Source organism: Phocoena sinus, chromosome 8 (assembly GCF_008692025.1).
Source record: "Phocoena sinus isolate mPhoSin1 chromosome 8, mPhoSin1.pri, whole genome shotgun sequence".
NCBI lineage: Eukaryota > Metazoa > Chordata > Mammalia > Artiodactyla > Phocoenidae > Phocoena > Phocoena sinus.
In genome coordinates, this window is record NC_045770.1 from 105,815,872 (window position 1) to 105,843,498 (window position 27,627).

At 48.0% G+C, this 27,627-nt stretch overlaps 1 protein-coding gene across 7 annotated transcripts in view; it reads right to left on the reverse strand.

Annotated features, from left to right (window-relative positions):
• CPT1A (carnitine palmitoyltransferase 1A) overlaps positions 1-27,627 on the reverse strand; it is a 64,149-nt gene that overhangs the window by 12,520 nt on the left and 24,002 nt on the right. For 6 of the 7 annotated variants that reach the window (XM_032638905.1, XM_032638902.1, XM_032638901.1 and 3 more), the window contains exons 4-14: positions 26,767-26,938; positions 24,781-24,882; positions 23,840-23,977; positions 22,855-22,932; positions 21,408-21,515; positions 20,384-20,471; positions 19,414-19,609; positions 16,562-16,750; positions 15,535-15,640; positions 10,331-10,447; positions 7,921-8,085 (exon numbers count right to left, since the gene is read on the reverse strand). In XM_032638905.1, the coding sequence (XP_032494796.1) occupies positions 7,921-8,085; positions 10,331-10,447; positions 15,535-15,640; positions 16,562-16,750; positions 19,414-19,609; positions 20,384-20,471; positions 21,408-21,515; positions 22,855-22,932; positions 23,840-23,977; positions 24,781-24,882; positions 26,767-26,938 (1,459 nt within the window). The remainder of the gene's footprint in view (positions 1-7,920; positions 8,086-10,330; positions 10,448-15,534; positions 15,641-16,561; positions 16,751-19,413; positions 19,610-20,383; positions 20,472-21,407; positions 21,516-22,854; positions 22,933-23,839; positions 23,978-24,780; positions 24,883-26,766; positions 26,939-27,627) is intronic. The other variant, XM_032638904.1, reaches the window with a different exon arrangement.

The following is a 27,627-nucleotide window of genomic DNA, read 5'->3' on the forward strand; positions in this document are numbered from 1 at the left end:
TTCTCAGACTGTCTACCTTGTCTGGGGCCCACTTTACTCATTTGTGTTCCTGCAGAAAATCCTCATTTCATTGAGATTTTCAAATGTGTTGCTATGGAACCTGGGATCCTCTTATTAAAATTGTCTCTGTGTCTGAAGTGTCACCACCTCCTCAGTTCCTAACACTGCAGACTTACGTGCCATTTGCTTATCAATTTTTAAAAATATGGATAATTAAATCTAAGATCCAGGACCTCAATCCCGTTATATCTTTTATTCACTTGATCTGTCAGACAAAGCTCAAGTCCCCTACAATGACTGTGCTTCTCTCCAGCCGCTTGGGGTGCATTCATTTCAGGGAATGTGTTACTTGGGAAAAGAAAGCATTGTCACGATCACGACCATCTTTTTTGAATTTTTCTTTTTATACAGCAGGTTCTTACTAGTTATCCATTTTATACATATTAGTGTATATATGTCAATCCCAATCTCCCAATTCACCCACCACTTTCCCACCTTGGTGTCCATACGTTTGTTCTCTACATCTGTGTCTCTATTTCTGCCCTGCAAACCAGTTCATCTGTACCATTTTTCTAGGTTCAACATATGTGCATTAATATATACTTGTTTTTCTCTTTCTAACTTACTTCACTCTGTATGACAGTCTCTAGATCCACCCAGGCCCCTACAAATGACCCAATTTCGTTCCTTTTTCTGGCTGAGTAATATTCCATTGTATATATGTACCACTTCTTCTTTATCCATTCATCTGTTGATGGGCATTTAGGTTGCTTCCATGCCCTGGCTGTTGTAAATAGTGCTGCAATGAACACCGGGGTGCTTGTTTCTTTTTTTTTTTTTTCTTCTTTTTTTTTTTTGTGGTACGCGGGCCTCTCACTGCTGTGGCCTCTCCTGTTGCGGAGCACAGGCTCCGGATGCGCAGGCCCAGCGGCTGTGGCTCATGTGCCCAGCCACTCCGTGGCATGTGGGATCTTCCCGGACCGGGGCACGAACCCGTGTCCCCTATATCGGCAGGTGGACTCTCAACGACTGTGCCACCAGGGAAGCCTGCATGTGTCTTTTTGAATTATGGTTTTCTCTGGGTATATGCCCAGTAATGTGACTGCTGGATCATATGGTAATTCTACTTTTAGTTTTTTAAGGAACCTCCATACTGTTCTCCATAGTGGCTGTATCAATTTACATTCCCACTAACAGTGCAAGAGGGTTCCCTCTTCTCCACACCCTCTCCAGCATTTGTTGTTTGTAGATTTTCTGATGATGCCCATTCTAACTGGTGTGAGGTGATACCTCATTGTAGTTTTGATTTGCATTTCTTTAATGATTAGTGATGTTGAGCAGCTTTTCATGTGCTTCTTGGCCACCTGTATGTCTTCTTTAGAGAAATGTCTATTTAGGTCTTCTGCCCATTTTTGGATTGGGTTGTTTTTTTAATATTGTGATGCATGAGCTGTTTATATATTTTGCAGATTAATCCTCTGTCCGTTGATTTGTTTGCAAATATTTTCTCCGGTTCTGAGGGCTTTTTGTCTTGTTTGTAGTTTCCTTTGCTGTGCAAAAACTTTTAGGTTTCATTAGGTCCCATTTGTTTAGTTTTGTTTTTATTTCCATTACTCTAGGAGGTGGATCAAAAAAGATCTTGCTGTGATTTATGTCAAAGAGTGTTCTTCCTATGTTTTCCTCTAAGAGTTTTATAGTGTCCGGTCTTACATTTAGGTCTCTAATCCATTTTGGGTTTATTTTTGTGTATGGTGTTAGGGAGTGTTCTAATTTCATTCTTTTACATGCAGCTGTCCAGTTTTCCCAGCACCACTTACTGAAAAGACTGTCTTCTCTCCATTGCATATCCTTGCCTCCTTTGTCATAGATTAGTTGACCATAGGTGTGTGGGTTTATCTTTGGGCTTTCTATCCTGTTCCATTGATCTATATTCCTGTTTTTGTGCCAGTACCATATCGTCTTGATTACTGTAGCTTTGTAGTATAGTCTGAAGTCAGGGAGCCTGATTCCTCCATTTTTTTTCCCTCAAGACCGCTTTGGCTATTCAGGATCTTTTGTGTCTCCATAAAAATTTTAAGATTCTTTGTTCTAGTTCTGTAAAAAATGCCATTGGTAATTTGATAGGGATTGCATTGAATCTATAGATTGCTTTGGGTAGTATAGTCATTTTCACAATAATCATTCTTCCAATCCAAGAACATGGTATATCCCTCCATCTGTTGGTGTCATCTTTAATTTCTTTCATCAGTGTCATAGTTTTCTGCATACAGGTCTTTTGTCTCCCTAAGCAGGTTTATTCCTAGGTATTTTATTCTTTTTGTTGCAATGGTAAATGGAGTGTTTCCTTAATTTCTTTTTCAGAGTTTTCATCATTAGTGTATAGGAATACAAGAGATTTCTGTGCTTAATTTTGTATCCTGCAACTTTGCCAAATTCATTGATTAGCTCTAGTAGTTTTCTGGTGGCATCTTTAGGATTCTCTAGGTATAGTATCATGTCATCTGCAAACAGTGATAGTTTTACTTCTTCTTTTCCAATTTGTATTCCTTTTATTTCTTTTTCTTCTCTGATTGCTGTGGCTAGGCCTTCCAAAACTATGTTGAATAATAGTGGTGAGAGTGGACATCCTTGTCTTGTTCCTGATCTTAGAGGAAATGCTTTCAATTTTTCACCATTGAGAACGATGTTTGCTGTGGGTTTGTCATATATAGCCTTTATTATGTTGAGGTAGGTTCCCTCTTTGCCCACTTTCTGGAGAGATTTTATTGTTAAGTGGGTGTTGAATTTTGTCAAAAGCTTTTTCTGCATCTATTGAGATGATCATATGGTTTTTCTCCTTCAGTTTGTTAATATGGTGTATCACATTGATTGATTTGCATATATTGAAGAATCCTTGCTTCCCTGGGATAAATCCCAGTTGATCATGGTGTATGATCCTTTTAACGTGTTGGTGGATTCTACTTGCTAGTATTTTGTTGAGGATTTTTGCATCTATATTCATCAGTAATATTGGTCTGTAATTTTCTTTATGTGTAGTATCTTTGTCTGGTTTTGGTATCAGGGTGATGGTGCCCTCATAGAATGAGTTTGGGAGTGTTCCTTCTTCTGCAATTTTTTGGAAGAGTTTGAGAAGGATGGATGTTAGCTCTTCTCTAAATGTTTGATAGAACTCACCTGTGAAGCCATCTGGTCCTGGACTTTTGTTTGTTGGAAGATTTTTTTTTTAACATCTCTATTGGAGTATAATTGCTTTACAATGGTGTGTTAGTTTCTGCTTTATAACAAAGTGAATCAGTTATACATATACATATATCCCCATATCTCTTCCCTCTTGCATCTCCCTAACCCACCCCTCTAGGTGGTCACAAAGCACTGAGCTGATCTCCCTGTGCTATGCGGCTGCTTCCCACTAGCTACTTATTTTACATTTGGTAGTGTATGTATGTCCTTGCCACTCTCTCACTTTGTCACAGCTTACCCTTCCTCCTCCCCATATCCTCAAGTCCATTCTCTAGTAGGTCTGTCCTTATTCCCGTCTTGCCCCTAGCTTCTTCATGACCTTTTTTTTTTAGATCCTATATATATGTATTAGCGTACGGTATTCGTTTTACTCTTTCTGACTTACTTCACTCTGTATGACAGACTCTAGGTCCATCCACCTCACTACAAATAATTCAATTTCGTTTCTTTTTATGGCTGAGTAATATTCCATTGTATATATGTGCCACATCTTCTTTATCCATTCATCTGTGGATGGACACTTAGGTTGCTTCCATGTCCTGGCTATTGTAAACAGAGCTGCAATAAACATTGTGGTACATGACTTTTTGAATTATGGTTTGTTGGAAGATTTTTAATCACAGTTTCAACTTCATTACTTGTGATTGGTCCGTTCATATTTTCTATTTCTTCCTGCTTCAGTCTTGGAAGGTTATACCTTTCTAAGAATTTGTCCATTTCATTGAGGTTGTCCATTTTATTGGTATATAGTTGCTTGTAGTAGTGTCTTATGATGCTTTGTATTTCTGTGGTGTCTGTTGTAACTTCTCCTTTTTCATTTCTAATTTTAAATGATTTGAGTCCTCTCCCTCTTTTTCTTGATGAGTCTGGCTAATGGCTTATCAATTTTGTTTATCTTCTCAAAGAACCAGCTTTTAGGTTTATTGATCTTTGCTATTGTTTTCTTTGTTTCTATTTCATTTATTTCTGCTCTGATCTTTATGATTTCTTTCCTTCTACTAACTTTGGGTTTTGTTTGTTCTTCTTTCTCTAGTTCTTTTAGGTGTAAGGTTAGATTGTTTATTTGAGGTGTTTGTTGTTTCCTGAGGTAGGATTGTATTGCTATAAACTTCCCTCTTAGAACTGCTTTTACTGCATCCCATAGGCTTTGGATCATCGTATTTTCATTGTCATTTGTCTCTAGGTATTTTCTGATTTCCTCTTGATTTCTTCAGTGATATTTTAGTTATTTAGTACGGCAGTGTTTATCTTCAATGTGTTTTGTGTATTTTTACTTTTTTTTCCCTGTAATTGATTTCTAATCTCATAGTGTTGTGGTCAGAAAAGATGCTTGTTATGATTTCAATTTTCTTAAATTTACTGAGGTTTGATTTGTGACACAAGATGTGATCTATCCTGGGGAATGTTCTCTGCACACTTGAGAAGAAAGTGTAATCTGATGTTTTTGGATGGAATGTCCTATAAGTATCAACTAAATCTATCTGGTCTATTGTGTCATTTAAAGCTTGTGTTTCGGGGCTTCCCAGGTGGTGCAGTGGTTGAGAGTCCGCCTGCCGATGCAGGGGGGACACAGGTTCGTGCCACGGTCCAGGAAGATCCCACATGCTGTGGAGCCGCTAGGCCCATGAGCCATGGCCGCTGAGCCTGCGTGTCCGGAGCCTCTGCTCCGCAACAGGAGAGGCCACAACAGTGAGAGGCTTGTGTACAGAAAAAAAAAAAAAAAAAAAAAAAAAAAAACTGTGTTTCCTTGTTAGTTTTGTTTGGATGATCTGTTCATTGGTGTAAGTGAGGTGTTAAAGTCCCCCACTATTATTGTGTTACTGTCGATTTCCTCTTTTAGAGCTGTTAACAGTTGCCTTATGTATTGAGGTGCTCCTAAGTTGGGTGCATATATATTTACAATTGTTGTATCTTCTTGGATTGATCCTTTGATCATTATGTAGTGTCCTTCCTTGTCTCTTGTAACATCATTTTAAAGTCTCTTTTATCTGATATAAGTATTGCTACTCCAGCTTTCTTTTGATTTCCATTTTCATGGAATATCTTTTCCCATCCCCTCACTCTCAGTCCGTATGTGTCCCTAGGTCTGAAGTGGATCTTCTTGTAGACAGCATATATATGGGTCTTGTTTTTGTATCCATTCAGCGAGCCTGTGTCTTTTGGTTGGAGCATTTAATCCATTCACATTTAAGGTAATTATCGATATGTATGTTCCTATTACCATTTTCTTAATTGTTCTGGGTTTGTTTTTGTAGATTCTTTTCTTCTCTTGTGTTTCCCACTTAGAGAAGTTTTTTTAGCATTTGTTGTAGAGCTGGTTTGGTGGTGCTCAATCTCTTAGCTTTTGCTTGTCTGTAAAGCTTTTGATTTCTTCATCGAATCTGAATAAGAGCCTTGCTGGGTAGAGTAATCTTGGTTGTAGGTTCTTCCCTTTCATCACTTTCAATATGTCTTGCCACTCCCTTCTGACTTGTAGTTTCTGCTGAGAAATCAGCTGTTAACCTTATGGGAGTTCCCCTGTATGTTATTTGTCATTTTTCCCTTGCTGCTTTCAATAATTTTTCTTTGTCTTTAATTTTTGCCAGTTTGATTACTATGTGTCTTGGCATGTTTCTCCTTGGGTTTATCCTGTATGGGACTCTCTGCGCTTCCTGGACTTGGGTGGCTATTTCCTTTCCCACATTAGGGAAGTTTTCGACTATAATCTCTTCCAATATTTTCTCGGGTCCTTTCTCTCTCTCTTTTCCTTCTGGGACCCCTATCATGTGAATGTTGTTGCGTTTAATGTTGTCCCAGAGGTCTCTTAGGCTGTCTTCATGTCTTTTCATTTTTTTTCTTTATCCTGTTCTGCAGCAGTGAATTCCACCATTCTGTCTTTCAGGTCACTTATCCGTTCTTCTGCCTCAGTTATTCTGCTATTGATTCCTTCTAGTGTATTTTTCATTTCAGTTATTGTATTGTTTGTCTCTGTTGTTTGTTCTTTAATTCTTCTAGGTCTTTGTTAAACATTTCTTGCATCTCCTCGATCTTTGCCTCCATTCTTTTTCCGAGGTCCTGGATCATCTTTGCTATCATTATTCTGAATTCTTTTTCTGGAAGGTTGCCTATCTCCACTTCATTTAGTTGTTTTTCTGGGGTGTTACCTTGTTCCTTCATCTGGTACATAGTCCTCTGCCTTTTCATCTTGTCTATCTTTCTGTCTATCTTTCTGTTTTTGTTCCACAGGTTGCAGGACTATAGTTCTTCTTGCTTCTGCTGTCTGCCCTCTGGTGGATTAGGCTATCTAAGAGGCTTGTGCAAGTTTCCCTGATGGGAGGGACTCGATCATGACCATCTTTATTAAGAACTGTGTTACAGTTAATTTTAGGTACAACTGTGGCCCATCAGTTGCCGTTTACCTGATACTAACATTGCCTCTTGTGCTCTTCTGCATCTGTTTATCTTCCTGACCTGAGTTATAGAGAAATCGAACCTACAAGCCACCCCCTGGATCCACCCGACTCCAGTGTCACCTTGGCAGGTCACCTCACCTCTCTGAACCTCTGTTTTCTCACCTGTAAAATGGGCGAACAATAGCTCCTCCCTAGTGAGGGGACTGTGAGAGCGCTGAGACCAGTGCCTGGCACAAAGCAAAACTCACAAGGGCAGAACCGGTATCCAAGGATGCTGCATTGCATCTGTGCACAGCACTCAAGTTTTAAAACGAAAGTTCTCTGTTAAAAACAGGGCACATCTTGGGACTTCCCTGGCGGTCCAGTGGTTAGGAATTTGCCTTGCAATGCAGGGCATACAGGTTCGTTCCCTGGTCAGGGAGCTAAGATCCCACATGCCTCGTGGCCAAAAAACCAATACATAAAACAAAAGCAGTATATTGTAACAAATTCAATAAGGACTTTAAAAATGTTCCCCATCAAAAAAAAATTCTTAAAAAAAAAACAAAATGGGTTCGATCCCTGGTCAGGGAACTAAGATCCTGCATGCTGCTTGGCACGGCCAAAGAAAAAACAAAAAACATTAAAAACAAACAAACAACAACAACAAAAAAAACCCAGGGCATATCTTGAGCCAATGCCACAAGGATTTCCACCAGCCCTGGACACTAGGGGTGCCCTCTCAGGGTGAAATGCTCCCTCCAACAGAAAAAAATCCCACTAAGGTCCTCCTGGGGCCTGGGCTATGTCTCTGATGGGGCCGTCACGTGCCAGCCAGAATATGCCCAGGGGCCCAGGGAGGCAGTGGAAACACCACGAGCTTCTGAGCCTACAGGGACCCCATCTATCCCAGAGCACCTCCCAGGGCCTGGCATATCCACTTTTATGAAAGAGGATGTCAAAGGTCAGAGACACCCAGTCATTTGCCCTAAGTAGTTCTGCTTTACCAAACCCTAGGACTGAGAGCTTAAAGGTTTATTTCCCACCTTGTGGAGCAATGAGATCTCACTTGGCTACCATCCCCCCCATTCTCCCTCCACTCCTGCACAATACAGGAAACCACTGCTGCTCCAGGCACTTCTGCGGGATACTCGTCCCATCTGTCTGTGGGAGGAGCCCCCCACACCACGACAGGCACGACCTGCTCCCATGATGGGTCCTCCCTACCCGCTGGGCAAACGGCCTTCGACCTGCATTTAGGGACCTCAGAAGCCCTCAGGATGAAAACCCTAGCTTGGGGTCTCCTCACCTTGTAATGAGCCAGCTGGAGGGACAGCTGCACGAAGGCGTCCGGGCTGGTTCTGCATTTCTTGATCAGCCCTTTACCGAAAGCACGGAACAGAAAAGAACAGAAATCCACGTCGCTGGCCAGGAGGTTCGCGCTGCTCAGGGAAGTCTCTATGACTTCCTGACACTTGGGAAAAAAGGAGAAAAGCTTTCACTTAATGGGAGGGAAAATACTGACACATACTCTGAAGAAAAGAGCAAGCTGGCTTTCAGCACAGGTAACCGACTTGCTGCTTGGAAATACACACATCACTTTTTCTTCTCGGTTTTCCCCAACCTTTCTAACCTAAGAGCTGCAATGAGTTAGCAACGTGGCAACCCCCCTGCCCTTGAAGAGCAGTGGGGTGGGCCAAGCAGGAGGAACTCCTGGTTCCCAGTGGGACCCCGAAGGGCATTTCAAAGTGTCACAGGTTCTGTTTCGTGAGATCCATTCTTGTTATATGCTGGCCATCGAGGAACTAGTTTTAAAAAGGAAATGGACTGGGACTTCCCTGGCGGTCCAGTGGTTAAGACTCCGCACTTTCACTGCAGGCGGCATGGGTTCGATCCCTGGCTGGGGAACTAAGATCCTGCATGCCTCAACAAAGATCCCACGTGCCGCAACTCAGACCCGGCGCAGCCAAATAAATAAATATACAAATAAAAAGATCCTGCACGCCATGTGGTGCGGCCAAAAAATTAGAAAAATAAAGTAAAAAGGAAAGGGACTGTGGTCGAGTCGTACAATGGGAACGAACCCTCAACCGTGAAGTCACGTGGAGGACTCTTAAATGACTAGCACTAAGTGAAAGAAGCCGATCTGAAATGGCTACACACTGTACGATCCCAGTTATGAAATTCGGGGAAAGGCAAAGTGATGGAGACAGTGAAAAGACCACTGGTTGCCGGGAGTGAGGCAGGAGAGAGGGATGAATAGACAGAGGAAAGGATCTTTAGGGCAGTGACACTGCTCTGTATGATACTAGGATGTCATTACACCTTTGTCCATACCACAGATGCACAACACCAAGAGTGAACCCTGGGGGGTTTCCTGGTGGCCTAGTGGCTAGGATTCTGGGCTCTCACTGCCAGGGCCCGGGTTCAATCCCTGGTCGAGGAACTGAGATCCTGCAAGCCACACGGCACGGACAGAGGGAAAAAAAATAGTGAGCCTTGGTGTGAACTACGGACTCTAGTGATGCTGACTTGTCAGTGCAGCTTCTTCGACTGTAACAGACGCACCAAGTGGCAGGGGACGTTGGTAGCAGGGGAGGTTGTGATGTGTGAGGGCAGAGAGAGCGTGGGGACTCTCTGAACCTGCCACTCAACTTTGCTGTGAACCTGAAACTGCTTTAAATAATAAAGTCCATCAAAAAAAATTTCTTTTAATAAACGGTAAGTGACTTGGTTAGCTAAAAGGACCCTCAACCACACACTTCAGCAGAGGTTACATCTCTCTGAGGAACACACATCAGCCCCAGGGAGGCCGGCTGGACAAAAAAAGTGCAGATGGGCAAGACTGCAGGACTGGATGCAATATTTTCCACATCAAAATGACTTCCTGGGAGCTTCCCTGGTGGCGCAGTGGTTGAGAGTCCGCCTGCCGATGCAGGGGACACGGGTTCGTGCCCTGGTCTGGGAAGACCCCACATGCCGCGGAGCGGCTGGGCCCGTGAGCCATGGCCGCTGAGCCTGCGCCTCCGGAGCCTGTGCTCCGCAACGGGAGAGGCCACAACAGTGAGAGACCTGCGTACCGCAAAGAAAAAAAAAAAAAAAAAAGACTTCTTGGGGCTTCCCTGGTGGTCTAGTGGTTAAGATTCCGTGCTCCCACTGCAGGGGGCGTGGGTTCAATCCCTGGTTGGGGAATCAAGATCCCGCATGCTGCACGGCACGGCCACAAAAAGAAAAAAGAAGAAAACCACTTCACGGGCCCCAGGAATTCCTGCTTGGCTTGGGTAAGCTAGGATTTGGTATTTCCAACCCTTAAATTCCTTCTGGAAATGGTTTCCACTGAGCGAACTGCATTGGAGAACACTTAGAGGGACAAAAATGACAATTACTGATTTAGAGTATTCCAACTCCAAAGCAAGTGATTTTGGTTTTCACTTTTTCATTGTGATGTCTAGCTAAGTTTGAGCTGGAGTTTTCACTGACAATCTTAGCCAAATGCTTTAAATGAAAGAAGAAACATTTACTGGGGCTTCCCAGGCAACTGGAGCTATAGCAACTCCGAGGTCCCAGTAAGAAACCCCCAGGCAGACAGATTTCCGTCTCGGGGGTCTTCAACTGACCTCGTGAACACTTAGGAAGGACAGCTGGAAAATTCGACTGTTAGAGTTTAAACTCATTTCCCACCCAAGGTAATTAACAAGTGCCTGATCACTGGGACTTACTTCCTGCGGGATGTCCCACTGTAGCCGGGTGGGGTATGGGATGTTTGAGTTGGTGTCCCCTTTACAGTGTCCATCCTCTGCATAACCCAGCTGGAAGCTGTCCGTGGCCAGTACGTACTGTCGAAAATAAAAAGATACATCTGTGAAGTCAGAGACCATCACAGCTAATGGCGTTACATAAAAGTTATCTGACCTCCCAAAGTAGACAAACCCTCGTTATTCCTAGAGATAACATCAAGACTTAACCATAGGGCTTCCCTGGTGGCGCAGTGGTTGAGAATCCGCCTGCCAATGCAGGGGACACGGGTTCGAGCCCTGGTCCGGGAAGATCCTACATGCCGTGGAGCAACTAAGCCCGTGCACCACAACTACTGAGTCTGAGCTCTAAAGCCCACGCGCCACAACTACTGAGCCCACGCACCACAACCACTGAAGCCCACACGCCTAGAGCCCGTGCTCCACAACAAGAGAAGCCACCGCAACGAGAAGGCTGCGCACCGCAATGAAGAGTAGCCCCCGCTCTCGCCGCAACTACAGAAAAGCCCGCGTGCAGCAACGAAGACCCAATGCCAGCCAAAAATATATAAATAAATAAATTTATTTAAATTAAAAAAGACTTAACCATAACTACTTGCTTCCAGTCTGCTGTGCATCTGACATCCTCTGCACAGCCACCTAATGAGATATTCTTACCTCCATTTCAGGGGCAAGAAAAATGGACCTGGAGAGGTTCAACAGCGTTTGGACAGGTAAAGAGCACAGCCAGGATGTGAGCAGAGCGTCTGACGCATAGAAAGCAGCTCAGAGCCTGCTTCGAGGTCCCAGGCTGTGCGCTAGTGCCCTCTGGGTGCTACCCCACTGAATATTTACACTGGCCTGTAAAGTACAAACTATCATTCCCGCTTGTATAAATGAAAAAGCAGCCTCAGAGAGGTGAAGAGTCTGTTCCAGTTCACACTCCTCAGGGAGCCAGGATGTGGGCCCAGGTGTGGATGTTTCCTGTTCACTGGCAGGTAAACCTAAGTCCGCTTATTCAACGGTATCTACAGAGCACCTACTATGGGTCAGCAATGCTTCTGAGCACCAGTGATAGGACAGTGAACACAACAGACAAGAATGTCTGCCTTTCTACAAAAGGTTAAAGGTGGCCATGACCTAGCAATTTGGCTCCTAGGTATGTACTCAAAAGAAATGAAAATAGGGAATTCCCTGGCAGTCCAGTGGTTAGGACTCTGCGCTCTCACTGCTGAGGGCCTGGGTTCAATCCCTGGCCAGGGAACTAAGATCCCACAAGCCACGCAGTGCAGAAAAAAAAAAAGAAAAGAAAAAGAAAACATATGTTCACATAAAATTTGTATGCTAATGTTCACAGACGCATTATTTATAGTAGTCAAAAAGGGCTTCCCTGGCGGCACAGTGGCTGAGAGTCCGCCTGCCTATGCAGGCGACACGGGTTCGTGCCCCGGTCCGTGAGGATCCCACATGCCGCGGAGCGCCTGGGCCCGTGAGCCATGGCCGCTGAGCCTGCGTGTCCAGAGCCTGTGCTCCGCAACGGAAGAGGCCACAACAGGAGAGGCCTGCGTACCGCAAAAAAAAAAAAAAAAAGTAAAACGAATCCAGATGTCCACTGAGTGATGAATAAACAAAATGTGGTCTAATCATATGAAGGGATACTATTCAGCCATAAAAAGGAATGAAATACCGTTAACAGTACAATGTAGATGAACCTTGAAAACATTAGCCAGACACACAAGGCCGCGTACTGTGTGATTCCGTTTCTATGAAATGGCCAGAACAGTCAAACTGACAGAGAGAGAGGAGCTTAGTGGTTACCCAGGGCTGCAGCAAGAGGGGGCTGAGGGTGGGGAGTTTCCTTAGTGGGGGGTGATAAAAATGTCCTGGAATTAGATAGTGGTGATGGATAGACAACCACCTTGTAATGTACAAAAACCACTGAACTGTATGCTTTAAGAGGGTGAATTTCATGGTATGTGAATTACATCCAATAAAACAGTAACAAAAGTATTTTAAAAAAAGGAATCTCTGCACTCCGGGAGCTTACATTCCAGTGGGGGAAGCAAAACAAACAAACAAAAAACAACTCAAGGGACTTCCCTGGTGGTCCAGTGGGTGCTCCCAATGCAGGGGGCCCCGGTTTGATCCCTGGTGGGGGAACTAGATCCTGCATGCATGCCGCAACTAAGAAGTCCACATGCTGCAACGAAGCTCCCGCGTGCTGCAACTAAGACCCGGCGCAGCCAAAATAAGTAATAAAATATTTTTAAAAAATTTAAAAAAACAACCCAAGGTCAGATGGTGATACTGTCAAATGGTGAGGGGGGCAGGGGGGTTCCAGGATGGGGGATCGTGGAGCGGGGCCGCGTGCATGTGCGGTCGGCGTCCTGCAGGGCTGGGCAGGTGAGGGAGCCCAGCCTATCTGTGTCTGCACTGTCAGAGCCCCTAAAGAGTCCAACACAATTAAACATCAGGAACACACCAACAGCCAACAGGATTCAGCTTGGACCAGATTTGTTTTTAGCTGGCATGGGTGGCGTCCTTGTACCAGCCCCTTAACTGGCTCTGGCGTGGGCCTCCACGACAAGACAGTGGGTCAGTTCCCATCCATGCGGGGAGCAACTGGGCTCCTGTCTGACCCCTGGAGTCACAGGCCATTCTGTCTACTGGGCAGTTAACAGTTAAACACCACCACTTCCAACTGGTCACCCTGGTCTGAGACTAAATCCCTTTACCTTATCGTATCCAGAGTACTGAAAAAATAAGCCTGGCCTTGTCAGCATCCAGTAGATTTCTCGGTTTGGTAAATGTACCCTACGTAGTCCAGACTGCCTAAGATTCAGAGTCTTTTCCCGTTTACCAAAGAACAGCTCTTATGCACTTATTACTGGGAGAGTCCTTGGAACAGGGTGTAACAGACCTAGTTCATTATCCTGTGCAAACAGACTTAAAAGGTCTTGTTGTGGTGTCCAGTGGTGCCGAAGGGGGTCTGATCTTTGCTTGATTTGCAGCTGAAAGGGTCTCTAAGCCTTTGTCAGCAGAAGCAAAGACCAGGGTGGTGATGAGCCTTATGGATACCTGGTTGTTCTTATCACGGATAAATGTCTTAGGACCACGCTGCTGTTTTCTTAGACTGGAGCATTTTTTCCCACTTTTAAAGGTTTTCCCACATAGAAAACCTCCCCTGGTTGAAGGAACGGCAGGTTAGGTTTTGCTGAGACCCTAACCACAGGGAAGACAGTCAAGTAAAGTGGAAAAGACCCAGCAGGAGCTCCCCTGTGGATGTCATCACAAGTGCACCACACGATCTGATTTCAGGGACAAGACCCGGGCTCTACGCCCTGGGCAGGACAGTGAGGAGATCGGCCTGCGGTCACGGTCACGGGTGTGTGTCTCCCACGTGGGCAGTGACAGGGAGTCACTGTGTTCCACTCCATTTATTAGGGCAGCGGCAACATAAAGATAGCAGAAATACTGTGTTCACTGTGACTCTCAAAGGGGCTTATCTCTTCAACAAAGTCACCTCAAGTCTGGTCAAATGGGATGATACACAATTTGAGTCGAGTCCACTGTTTTTTTTTTTTTGTTGTTGTTGTTGTTGTATTTATTTATTTTTAAAGACACACAATTTATTTTAATGTTTATTTAGGTTGCGTGGGTCTTAGTTGTGGCATGCGGGATCTTTAGTTGCGGCATGCGGGATCTAGTTCCCTGACCAGGGATCGAATCTGGGCCCCCTGCATTGGGAGTGTGGAGTCTTAGCCACTGGACCACCAGGGAAGTCCCTTGTTTTTTTTTTTTTTTTTTTATTGAAGTATAGTTGATTCCCAATATTATGTCAGTTTCAGGTGTACAGCAAAATGATTCCATCTTGTGTATATATATTTTCAGATTATAGGTTATTTCAAGATACTGAATATAGTTCTCTGTGTTATACAGTAAATCCTTGTTGTTTATCTATTGGATTGGCCAAAAAGTTTGTTCGGGTTCCCTGACCAGGAACTGAACCCGGGCCCTCAGCAGTGAGAGCACAGAGTCCTAACCACTGGACCGCCAGGGAATTCTGTTTCTGTTTTGTATATAGATTCATGTGTATTATTTTTTAGATTCCACATATAAATGATATCGTATAGTACTTGTCTTTCTCTGTCAAGTCCACTGTTGACAGGCCTAGAATTTAGCAATTTCCTTACAAAAGAACCTGACAGGCAAATTCAGAAAACAAAACCTTCACTCAGCTTTTCATGCTGAACATGACACAGGTCAAACAGCTCAGAGACAAATGAATTTTAAAACAGTTTAAAAGTGGCAGGGCCAATATACACTGTAGTTTATTTTATTTTATTTTATTTTATTTTTGCGGTACGCGGGCCTCTCACTGCTGTGGCCTCTCCCGTCGCGGAGCACAGGCTCCGGACGCGCAGGCTCAGCGGCCATGGCTCACGGGCCCAGCCGCCCCGCGGCATGCGGGATCCCCCCGGACCGGGGCACGAACCCGCGTCCCCTGCATCGGCAGGCGGACTCCCAACCACTGCGCCACCAGGGAAGCCCCACACTGTCTTTTAAAATGTTAGGTGGGGGACGTCCCTGGTGGTCCAGTGGTTAAGACTCCACGCTTCCACTGCAGGGGGCACGGATTCAATCCCTGGTCAGGGAACTAAGATCCCACATGCCGCACGGTACAGCCAAAAGAATAAAAATAACATATTAGGTGGAGGGAGAGGATGACAGGGATTTGGTGGGTTTTCTTAGAACTTGATAATTCTAAGAATTAAGTGAAGTGGTAAAAGGCACGCTGCATTTTTATAAACCAAGATTTTTAATATCCTTGCCTTTATTTGGCCTAACGTTGGCAGATAGGAAAATCTAGAAAACACAGCAAAGAAGGGGTGGTTTATTTCAAAATAACTGAGCCTCAGTTCCACCCTGATGTCACTGCGTTGGAGCCGAGGCCATCTCACTATTTTAGCTCCATCACGACATGACATTAAATGTTTCCATTTAAGGAACCTCAGCCGTAGCGAATGAAGACAGGAATGACTTCCGTTACTGATTTAACTTTACATTCGGTGCCGACACCTGCTGAAAACACTTATTATAACCAGACAGATACTATGAAGTTAAATTCAGTTAAATTCACAAATTCCGACAGCAATTTCCACGCTCAGGTTAAACCTGCAGACACTCACCTCCCAAAGGTGACCGATGATGGGGGCGTCAGCCCAGGAGTGCTCCGCGTTTATGCCCATCTTGCCGTTTTTGAAGATGACAAATGTGATCGATTTATCAAACCACCTACACGAAACAAAAATGTTTATGTGACTTACATGTTTACAAAGACAAAAATAAACCCAAACGATGTATTTGTTTTCCTCTGGATGGGCTCGCTGACTTGGCACCCGCAGGGGTGAACGGGTCTCCGCAGGTGACAATAAAAGCACATAAGACCCTAAGTCGTTCATTTCTCCCCTGCTCCCGACGCAGAGATATGCATTCAGGTACTGGACAGCAGGAGAACAGGGCGTATCATTGTAACAAAAAAGGATGCGCAAGGCAACTGCGGAGAAGTAGGAGGCTGCAAAGTCGCCCCTCGGTATCTGCCGGGGGGTTGGTCATAGGAGCTGCTGCCGATACCAAAAACCCGAGGATGCTCCAGCCCCACACAGTTGGCCCTCCGTATCCGCAGGCTCCACAACCGAGGCTCTTCAACAACGGTCCACGGTCTGTAGTTAGCTGAATCTGTGGATACGGAAGACCAACTGTGCCTGCCGCACCCCTCCCCCACCCCGGCCAATCCTCACCCCCAACCTGATGGGCAGGCAGGACCTCACTTCACAGACAAGGCAAAGGAGCCTCCAGGAGGTGGAAGAGCCTCACCACAATCACACGTTCGGTGAGCAAAGCCAGAGCCGACATCCAGGTCAGGCCCCGGGTACCACCTTCCCCCACCTGGTTCCAGGTGACCCACAGCCACTCCTCACGAGCAACTCCAAGTGGAGGTGTCGTGCACAGGGAGAGGAAGGACCTCAAGGCTGCTGCTTAAGCTGTGTGTGTGTAACAGTTTTGGTGGAAAGAAGAGAGTTACCAGTCATATTTTCACGCTAGCCTTATTCCTTAAGAGCGTAGATACATACTTGCGGCTGGGTGTCAGCCACATGCAACATTTCTTCCAAGTCCACAGGCAAACCATTGTGTTTCAGAAGGTAAGCGTGATACCTGTCGAAACACCTGCCGTGCAGCAGAGACTTGGCGTAGCTATCCATCGACGTAACCGGGTCTTCCTCCCTATACCCTTGTTCTGTTTCGTCCAATGTCACGAAGAACGCGGCTTTTTCCACTGCATCCAGAGACTGCTTGTTCTTCCCATGTCCAAAATAGGCCTGGCGACACCTGGCCCAGGGGACTCTGTAGTGAGGATTAAATACAATTAAACCTGCAGCAGGGACTTCCCCGGTGGCGCAGTGGTTAAGAATCCGCCTGCCAATGCAGGGGACACGGGTTCGAGCCCTGGTCCGGGAAGATTTCCCCATGCCGCGGAGCAACTAAGCCCATGCGCCACAACAACTGAGCCTGCGCTCTAGGGCCCATGTGCCACAACTACTGAGCCCATGAGCCGCAACTACTGAAGCCCACGTGCCACAACTACAGAAGCCCGCGCGCCTAGAGCCCGCGCACCGAACAAAGAGCAGCCCCCGCTCGCCGCAACTAGAGAAAGTCCTTGCGCAGCAACGAAGACCCATCGCAGCCAAAAATGAAATAAATGAAAAAGAAACATATAAAAAAACCTGCAGCAGTTTGGTGACATCTCTTTACGTGGGATGTTTGAAACAACAATGGTTTTCAGTTTCCCGTGTTGTAGGGGTTTAAGGAAAACTACACGTTTGCGACTTTCTGCATCTGCAGGCCCCCACCTGCCTGCCGGCTGGGCTGCTTCGTTTGCGGGCAGGGGCCTTGCCTTCTCCTTGTATCTGCTCCAGAGCAGTCGTAGGCATGGAACCTCGTCCGTAAATGCCGAGTGAAGGACAAGAATCCAGACGGGCCCCAAGCTCCGCCGTCCAGGGCAGCGGACCCACAGGCAGGCAGGGCCCCCCTCACATCCTTCCCAGCGCCGCGCCCAGCCCCCCTCCACGGAACCACCCCACGGAAGCCACAGTGAGTGCCAAGAGCACTTCCCTGGTGCTGGGACGAGCTCACGGGCCCTGACACCACTGTCCCGTTTTTCAGATGAAGAAACTGAGGCACAGAGGTGAAGTCACAGCTCCTTCGTGGCAGGTTGGGTTCCTACCCAGGCCAGCCTGCCCCACGTGCACGCGTCCATGCTACAAACACCCCACGACACCCCCGTGATAAGGGGCGCCCCGGGAGCGGAATTCAGGGATCCTTTTCCGTCCCGCCCTACGTGGGGTACACAGTGCTAACGGGACACCCGCTTCTTGAGAGCCACCCCAGCCGTGGCTTCCCCAGATGGCTCCTGGGCGCCCCCACTCAGGCCCCCGCCCACCCTTCCACGTCAGGGCCACTTGGCCTCTGTCTCCCACCCCTCTTCTCCCTGTGCACCGAGTGCTCAGCTGAGGCCGCCCATGGGGCCAAAACGCCCATAAACACAACGGGTCCCATCACAGGCTCAGCCTCAACCGCTCTCCTCAGTGCTTGGGGACAGCGTCGGCGCTCAGGCAGATGAGATGGGCAATGCCCCACGGGGGGGGGGGGGGGGCATCAGGGTGAAGCTCACTGAGCCTGCATCCCGCCCCGCCCCACCTCTGCCCAACTGGGTGCCCCAGTGACACTCAATCAGCACTGGGGGGCTTCCCTGGTGGCACAGTGGTTGGGAGTCCGCCTGCCGATGCAGGGGACGCGGGTTCGTGCCCCGGTCCAGGAGATCCCACATGCCGCGGAGCAGCTGGGCCCGGGAGCCATGGCCGCTGAGCCTGCGCGTCCGGAGCCTGTGCTCCGCAACAGGAGAATCCACAACAGTGAGAGGCCCACGTACCGCAAAATTAAAAAAAAAAAAAAAAAAACAGCACTGGGGACCCAGGGCTCATTCCCCAGGACACACGGCCCCTCTGTTCCAGCTGAGTCTCTGCCCCCCAGAGATGGCCAACCACTCCAGCTTCTCGGACTGAGCCTGCCTTCCTGCTAACACTGCCTGTTTCTGGTCCTCAAGCAGCGAGGATCTTGCTTCCAGGAGCCCCTGGACCAGAATGATCACCCAAGTCTGCTCAGGTCACGCCAGCCTAACATGGTCCCTTTAACAGCAGCCCATCACAGAATCAAGCCCAAGTGCAGCTGGGCACATGGGACCCATCCCACCCGGAGTTCCGGCGCCCCGACCCACACCACGGCTCCCAGCATCTGCTCCCCGGACGCCTCTGCGGCCTGTCGGTCCCCACGGCTCACTGCCGGCCTCTGTGTGCCCTCGCCCGGGCATCTTCCTCTTCTCCACAGGTCGGTCTCTCACCGCCGTATTCCCGGTGCTGCCCTAGTGGTGGCCACACTGCTGACCTCAGGGGTCCTCAACCAGGGACCACACTGCCCCCAGCGGCCCTGGGAAAAGCCTGAAGACAGATTTGCTTGCCACGCTGGGGGCTGCTACTGGCATCCGGTGGGAGAGGCCAGGGATGCTGCTTAGTGCCCTACGGTGCACAGGACAGGGCTCCCCTCCGCCACCTAAAACAGACTTATCCAGCCCCAAAGGTATCAGAGCCGAGGTTGCACAAGCCAGGTCCTCAAGCTTCAGATGAGGCAGGAAGTTAACCCTAACACAGAGGCCCTGGTTAAACATGTCTGTTTCTAGATTAAATATGCTGCAGCCCGGGGAAGACGCCTACCTCCTTCCTTGTGTCACGTGCCCTGGGACCCGTGCACGTGCACGCCTGCCTGTCCCACGGAGATGCCCAAGAGGACCTGAGGGTGGGGGCAGAGCCCGCTCCCGGGGGACAAAGCCAAGCCAAGCACTGCAGGTAGTGGACACACCTCCCCGCCAGATGGGACCCTGGGTGAGGACAGCACTCGGGGCACCCGCCCCCGATGGCCCCCAGACACAACGGCATCACGGAGGGGCTGCACACCTGTCTCCCGCCGTGAGGGCCGCCAGCTTCGCCTCGCCAGCCTGGGGCTCCGACGGGTCATCCAGGATCCTCTGCATCTGCTGTTCGATCTCGCGGGGCTTCAACAGCCGGCCGTCGTGGTAGAGCCAGACCTTGAAGTAGCGGCCTTTGTGGAACACGACGATGTGCCTGCTGTCCCTGAGGTGCTGGAGGGTGTCTGGGGAGGGGGTGGGGGGAGACGGAATCCGGAGGCACCCGGTTAGGGGAGGGGAGAAAACCACCCGTGACAGCACCAATTCTCCCCGCATCACTCGGCTCAGCTCACGAGTCCACTTCCCAAAGGTCTGCAGAGGACTTGGGAGAGCACCCGAATCGAGAGCTTTGGGATCAGACAGGCCTGAGTGCTAAGCTCTGCTCGGCCGCTCACTGGACGTGTCCCCGGGAGCAAAGGACGCAACCCTCGCTAAGCCTGAGCCCTGGCGGGCCTGGGATGGACCCAGGCGGTGCCATTGTCTCTCCCTTACATTCTTGAGGGTGTCCCGGCTGGGACAGATGTGGCCCCCCTACGCTGGGCAGTGGGAAGGGAGGGGGTCATGTGTCCCAGGTCAGGCTGCCGGAAGTTAGCTGCTGAACCACACATCCGGTTTCCCTGAGCACGATCCAGGGCGCTTTCCACCACAAGCCCTGCGTGGGAGCCAGAGCAAAACGCCGCTGAAAGATCCAGATGAAGGAATAGGAATATTCCTAACCCAACCTAGAAAAAACTCCACCGTAAGACAGCCTTCAACCGAAGAGAAACTGAGGTCTGAAAATCAGTTAACTGTCCAGGCCTCAGAAAGACAAAGGAAATTCAACAGAAGGAAGGTTGACGGGCCTGAAATCTCTGAAATCTTAGAAGGTCAGCGCTCATCAGTGTGGTCTCCTCCACCAACTCCTGAGCATACGGATGGAACGTTCTGATTCCCAAAGGAACCCCGAGCAGGTCACGCACCTGTTTCCTCTCCTGGGATCCGAGAAGTATTAAACATTCGCTCCCACTGGGCGGAGCAGAGCGGAACTGTAGATCCCAAAAGAAAAATCTGTAATAGAAGCATGTTTCAAACAAAAATCCGAGGAGCAAACCCAGTCCACACATTTAAATGCTGGATTTCTTTTCTGTGCCCATAGCGTGGCTGGACTTCATCTCTTCCAAACACTATAAAGAATGGTGGCTCCCTGGGACACCGTGCTGCTCCGGAGTCTGCAGAACCAGGCCAACGTACAACACCCTCCTTCTTATTCCTTAAATAGCACACCCTAAAGGGTCATTTATAAACTGACACTTAAACCAAAGGGGTATTTAAGAAAAAAAAAAAATGCCGGCGGCGGGGAGGGATAAATTGGGAGATTGGGACTGACATATACACGCTACTATATATAAACAGATAACTAATAAGGACCTGCTGTATAGCACGGGGAACTCTACTCAACCCTGTAATGGCCTACATGGGAAAAGAAGCTAAAAAAGAGTGGATATATGTATATGCATAACTGATTCAATTTGCTGTATGCCTGAAACTAACATAACACTGTAAATCAACTCTAATAAAAATTTTAAAAAAGAAAAAGAAAGAAAAAATGCCTCCTCGTGAGTAGCTAGACAGCTATATTATTTCCTTCACGAGCAAGTGAGGGTTTCTTCGTAGGACAGACTGCAGGACCAAAATACATCAAACATATATCCATTTAGGATACAGAGGAGAATTAAATCTCCAAGTAATTATGCTGAGTGAAAGAGGCTAGACCAAAAAAAAAAAAAATGCATGTTGTAAAATTCCATTCACAAGTTTTAGAAGATGCAAAGCTAACCTAGAGTGACAGAAAGCAGGTCAGGGCGATGGTTTCACGAGTACAGAGATATACCTCAGTATATCAGAACTTATCAAAGCGGATGCTTCAAACGTGTGCAGTACGTCAGTTACACCTTGATAAAGCTGCTCGAAAAGAATTTTTTAAAAAGCAGTTTGTTTCCATACCGGTTTGATCTCCTCCCGGTCCAGTTTGCGTCTGTAAAGCAGGATGGCATGGATACCGTTGCCTGCTCTCGCTGCCTGAATGTGAGTCGGCGTGATGTACAGCAAATCCTGATACAAGAAAACACACGACAGCAGGGAGAATGTTCACAGGAAAAGACAGGCGAACTTCAACACACAGTTAAAATATTTCTATACGTGTGTTAATGACATCTGCCCTGCTGGAAAAGAAATCATTTTCATTTTCTACACTTTTTCAGTTTTACTGTGTTCACGTTTCAAGCCCCCAAATAATTCTTGCGCTAGGAAAGGTAACAGGATATTTTAAAAGTGAATTGTAAATAAATATAACTCGTCTAAAAAAAAAAGATAACAGCACTTCACCCCAATTATCGTCATAGAATGCATAAAAAGGAAAGCAGAAATTAAAAGGAGCAATGAGATAATTAGGGAGTTTTCTGAATGAGAAGGAACCAAAGGTTAAAATAACCTTTTATATAGAGCAGTGCTTACAACTTTCTAAATTTGGGGACACGTTTCTAAGTGTCTACATTTTTCAAGTCCAAGGGATGCTTGTCTCAACTATATTTTGAGAGAACCTATGTGCAGGGCTGCCCCTGATTACGTGGGAAATAGACACCACAGTCTTCAGGAACAAAAGGGCACCAGGTGGACAGCTCACTCTCAAAAAGTAATCTTCTGGGCCACACCAACAATTTTTCTCTAAGTTTGCGATTGTTTCCAATGGAAAAAAAAAATTTTTTTAAACAGTAGAAATTTTAAAGGAGAAAACAGAAAAGCAAACATAGAAGAAGGTGGAAAAACTCAAGGAAGCAAAAGAGCAGAAAGAAAGGGAAAGACAGATTCACCAGTTATTTAAGGCCAGTTATTAGACCCCAATGAGATGCTTCTAACAAAATAACAGGGTGTGCTCTGCAGACCACCTATGTCTCAAAAGGCAAGAAAGACGGAGGAGATGTGAAAATGGACACTCAGTGCAGCACCCCGGCGTCCCAGGGCCAGAAGAACAAAGCTCAGCGTGTGGACAAACTCTCAGCCGACCCACAGACCCTGAGCTTTTCGGGGTGGGCAGGGATGGGATCGTTCACCGCTACGCAGGCTCCGTCAGGAAAACAGAGGGAAGGAAAAGAGGGAGAGGTTCGCTGCCACGAGGAAAGTCAATCGCCACGAGAGCACCTGTGCGATCCGAATTTCTCTGCAGCAAATTGGTGGGTGCCTTGAGCTACCCGGCAATTCCAAAAGGACATCCACGGGGCTCTCCAGTGTGTAAAGCAGGTCCTGGGCTCCCCTGCTAGGGGCGTGAGGCCTCGGACGGGGACGGCAGGGCCAGAGGAGCACGGGGAAACCCACAGTGTCCCCAGGCAGCCCACAGGGCCGGGAAGAGGCCACCCTGGTGCGTGGTCTCCATCAGACACCGCTCGGGACTCACCATCGCGTAGTAATTGCTGTTCACCATCAGTGGCCCTCGTCCTCGGAGGTAGATGTACTCCTCCCACCAGTCACTCACCTGTCAGGTGCACACAGGAGAGACCAACCGACAGGCTTAACCAGGCTGCCCAGGGCGGAGGCGGGGTGCGGGGGGCTCGGCGAGGGTGCATTTCGTGCTTTGTCATGTATGTTTGACATCATTTCTCCCTCTCTTGGGGGCCAAGACAGCCCTAACTAGATGGAATGCAGAACAGTGGGAAGGAACTGGAAAGCGGTTTTATTTGAGTCAAGACATAGCTAGAAGGTAGATCACCTTCATTTATAGAGGGTTAAAAAAAAAAAAAGACCAAAGGGAAAAGAAGGATAAATGTCGGACTGCTAACATTTCTTGACCATCAACAACACACCAAACCGCCCCACAGACTGCTTCTCGCCTTCTGCTGCCAAGGCTCCCCAAGGCAGCCACTGACTCAGCCGTGCTCGGTTCCCTTTCAGAGCCACACAGCGTCCATGTGTGCTGTCCTCCCGATGTCCCCTAGAAGGCCAGCAACCTCGTCCTAACCACATCCACAACCTCCAGGACCCAAGGATCACGATTCCCTCACTTTGTAAAGTACATACACATACAGAACAGTGCGCATCTAAGAACCTAAGCGTACATGTGAAAATGTTTACAAACTCAACATGCCCATGTAATCCAGCGCAGGATCAAACTTGAAGGTGACCTGCCCCCACCCACCGTGGCCTCTGGCGGGTTTTCTCCAGCCACCGCCCACTTGCAGTCCCACCCACCGGGTGTGTCTGGGTCACACCTTCTCCAAGCTAGCCATTCCTCAAAACCTCAACCCCCTCCCCCCACGGCCTCATTTCATCAGCCAATGTCTCCTCCCGCCCGCCATGCGCAGGGAAGCTAGCTGGCTCATGGAACAGATTATACGCTCCTACAGAAAATTCCACCAGGAAAAATAGCGTGTATGTATACTCACATAATTGGTAGCCCACCAGGACTTGAGCTTCAAATACCACTGCAATCTCGGCCCGAGATTGATAGCAAAATCTTGTGCCAGAGCTGTCATCCGTGTAAAGTCTCCTTCCTTCATAAGAGGCTTCACAGATTCCAGGTACTGGGGTTGATGGAAAAAACATAAGCCTAGTTAAAACAGATGGTTTCCTTCCTCGTGCCTTAGAAAAAGGCAGGTCTTCACACAAGGTAGCTAACTCCAATACTAAAGGATGTTTTAGGTCAGTGATAACTCAACAAGTAAACTTTTTTGTCCTTTACTGGCATACAAGCTCCCATATCTTGAATCACCACAAAAATCATCAAAGTGGATTCTAGACTGACAAGATCGAGGTGTGATCGACAAGGAACTTTCAATGTGTATTTTTTTTCTCCGTCATCTGGTCCTTAATAAGAGCTCTGTTCTCACCTAAGCACCTTCACAGGTGCCAGTGAGATGGGTGGCGAGGCACCGAGAGCCAAGGGTAGGACCAAAGGCTGGTGCTCAGGACACCAGGACGGGAAAGGAGCCAGAATGATAGGGACGGAGAAGGTCACACCACCAGGTCAAGGCCAGGCCTCCAGTTCAGAATTTTCGGGGTCCCCACGTTGATCTGCTCTGGCCCTTGAGGGTAAGAGCAGGCAGTTAGCAGTTCACAGCACTCAACAACATCTACCACGTGCATAAGCGAACTTATGGGACACAAAACTGCTGCTAGGACCTGAGTTTGCCATGAGATTTTTTTTTTTTTTCCAGCTATGCCGTGGGGCACGCGGGAACTTAGTTCCCCAACCAGGGATCCAGCCCGTGCCCCCTGCATTGGGAGCACAGAGGCCTAACCACTGGACCGCCAGGGAAGTCCCATCGAGTCACAGACCTTAACGTTGCAGAGCGGGCGTTCTGGGGACGTGTGAAGCCGCACCTACCCTGTTGACGGTATCCTGGACGGCTGGGACCGGCAGGCGTGGCAGAGACGTCTGGAAGCTGTACAACATAGGTTTGCGGCCTGAAAAGATCTTGACCATACCCTTAAAAAAAAAAAAAAAGGTACATTCTCAAAGACGAGCTCTGTCAGAGGTCCGAAACCAGCTCTCCAGGATATACAACTTGCCGACCGCGGACTGATTTTCTGTGCTGGCTCATTTCCTCTAGTCCATTTTCTGCCCCTACACTTGCAGGCCTCAGCAAACAAGTAACCCCAAATAAGACCCAGGGTGAACGAAACCCTATGTCTGACAGATGCCTGAGACGTCCTGCCCTGTCCAGGCGGTGCTGTTCCCCGGGCACCCTGACACTGGGTCTGACTGCACTTCTGCATGGCGGGTAAGTTCCACCCACCTACTTCTGCAAGGCCCTCGGTTTCGGGATTGGCTTCCAGGGCTGGGAGAGGGACCTGGACCTGGAGCCAAGTGCAGCCCCTTCGGTCAGTATCAAGCCTGGTGGATGGCACATACTTGCCTGCTATAGTCTGGAATGATCTAAACTTGCTGTGATGACTGGTCATCTCATGCAGACCAGACTTCAAAGGAACTTCTAGGGCTCACAGTGTGTGTGTGGACAGGGGAGTGATTCTTGATGTCGAAGAGCAGGTGGGACTCACCTGAACACCAGCCATGAAGGCCACCCTGGGGAAAGTCGTTTACCTTGCTCTGTGAAGTGTGGAAACCATCTCAGAATCTCTCCTGGGAGTTGAATTCTACTTCTCTGGAAATCAGAAATCTTATGTCCAAGCAACAGCAGGAAGTCAGTTCGGGAAAGAGTGAAGCTCAGGGTTTATGGTGGGCTTGGGCACGAGGGTGCCTGCTCCTTTCACAAGGAGCCCCAGGGGATAGCATTCAGCCACCGATGAACCCATCACGGGACAAACCTCCACGCACATGGCCGCTAAGTGACAGGCGGACTAAGGGCTGAGGTGAGCTGATGGAAGGTACTAGAAGCTAAGGGTGAGTCAGCGAGTCCCAGTCAACTGGTCGGCTAAGGTTAGAAAAGCTACAAAGAAGCGGACAGATGGCACTTTTATTTGATGGGTGACATGGATGAGAAACCCAGCAGACATTAATACCAGATGTTCAGAACACACTAAGATCGTTAGAGAAAAAGAGCGTCTGGCCCAAACAATGAGGCACGTTGAATCAGGGCTCTCTGGCACTTAAAGGGCAACGCTCAAGTCACCAAGGGGACTGTAGAGCACAGGGAACTCTAGTCAACACTCTGTGATGACCTATACGGGAAAGAGTCTACAAAAGAATGGATATATGTATAATGGATATATGTATATGTATAACTGACTCACTGTGTTGTACACCTGAAACTAACACAACATTGTAACTATACCCCAACAAAAATTAATTAAAAAAAAAAGTCACCCAGGGGAAAAGGCCCAGCGAGGACCTTCCTTTCAGAAGTAAAAGCCTCCCACACCAGATGTGGAGCTGACGGATGAGCCAGGCACAGAAGGACACATCCTGCGTGGTCTCACAGGTCTGCGGAACCATGGAAGCAGCAAGGAGGGATGGGGGCTGCCGGGGGCTGGGGGACACGGGGCTGCGGGATGGTTAAAAGGGACAAGGTTTCAGTTACAAGAAATAAGTACGTCCTGGAGACCTACCCTAAGGCATCGGGCCTGGAACCAACACTCCTGTGCTGGACTCTTCCAAATTTGCTAAGAGGGCAGATCTCATGTTAAATGCTCTTACGGCCAAAGGCAAGAGGCCTAAGTGGGGCCCGAGGAAACTTCTGGAGAGTGGATAAATCTGTGGCCTTGGCAGTGATGAAGGCGTCACAAGTGCACACTTATCTCTGAACACATCAGGCTGTGACAGAGCTACGGCTTCGCAGGTGTCAGGCATACCTCGAGAGAGTGGTTTAGAAACACCCACACCAGCTGTGCCCTGGCAGTGAGTTTGCATTACCATCCAGATTTTGGTGGCGCGGCTTATCTTGCCGTGCTGGGCGAACATCCAGCCGTGGTAGGACAGCAGCACCTTCAGGGAGTAGCGCATGGTGATGATGAGGGCCACCCACAGGCCCGTGCCGAAGAGGACGCCGCTGACCACCTTCTTCGTCTGGCTGGACATGCAGCCACTGCCGAGACAAGACCAGACAAGCCACAGGTTCGTCCACGTGGAAAGGAGGCCACGGGCAATGGCGCCGAGAGGCGCCACGTGCTACAAGGTGGGTGGTCTCCTGTGGACACAGCTGAGGCCACAGACCCCAATTGGGGCCAGGCCTTATCAGGGAGACAACAACCCGTGTTAAGCCAACTCTCAAAAGACTCAGCCATCTTTCTCCTGGATTTGAGATAAACCAGCTGCATCTGCTTTGCTGGTCCTCGAAACAAACCAAGGCTAATCTGCACCCTGGGGAGCACGGACAACTTCCTCCAGGCCCAGGAATGAGGATGGAGATTATGGGGGAGGCGGTAGCCCGTCCACGATGAGCGCTCAGCCCCAGACTGACCTGCTTCCTCCTGGGCTGGGAGCCGGCAGCAATCCTGCACCTTCCCTTCCTGCTACTCATGACGCTTCTTCCTTAAACACACCTTGGGATTTCACCAGGATGCATAAGAAACGCAGATTAACTGGCACAACTATTACTTCAACTGTTTAGATCAAAAGAGCTTGTTTTCGATCTGGGTAGGAACACTTAACCATGAATACACGTAGACACTGATGACATAAAATGATCATTTAAAATCGAAAACTGACAGAGAAAATGTTTTCGTTTGCTAAGGAGAGTAATATATTATCTGGTAAAGATGGGACTTCAAAAAT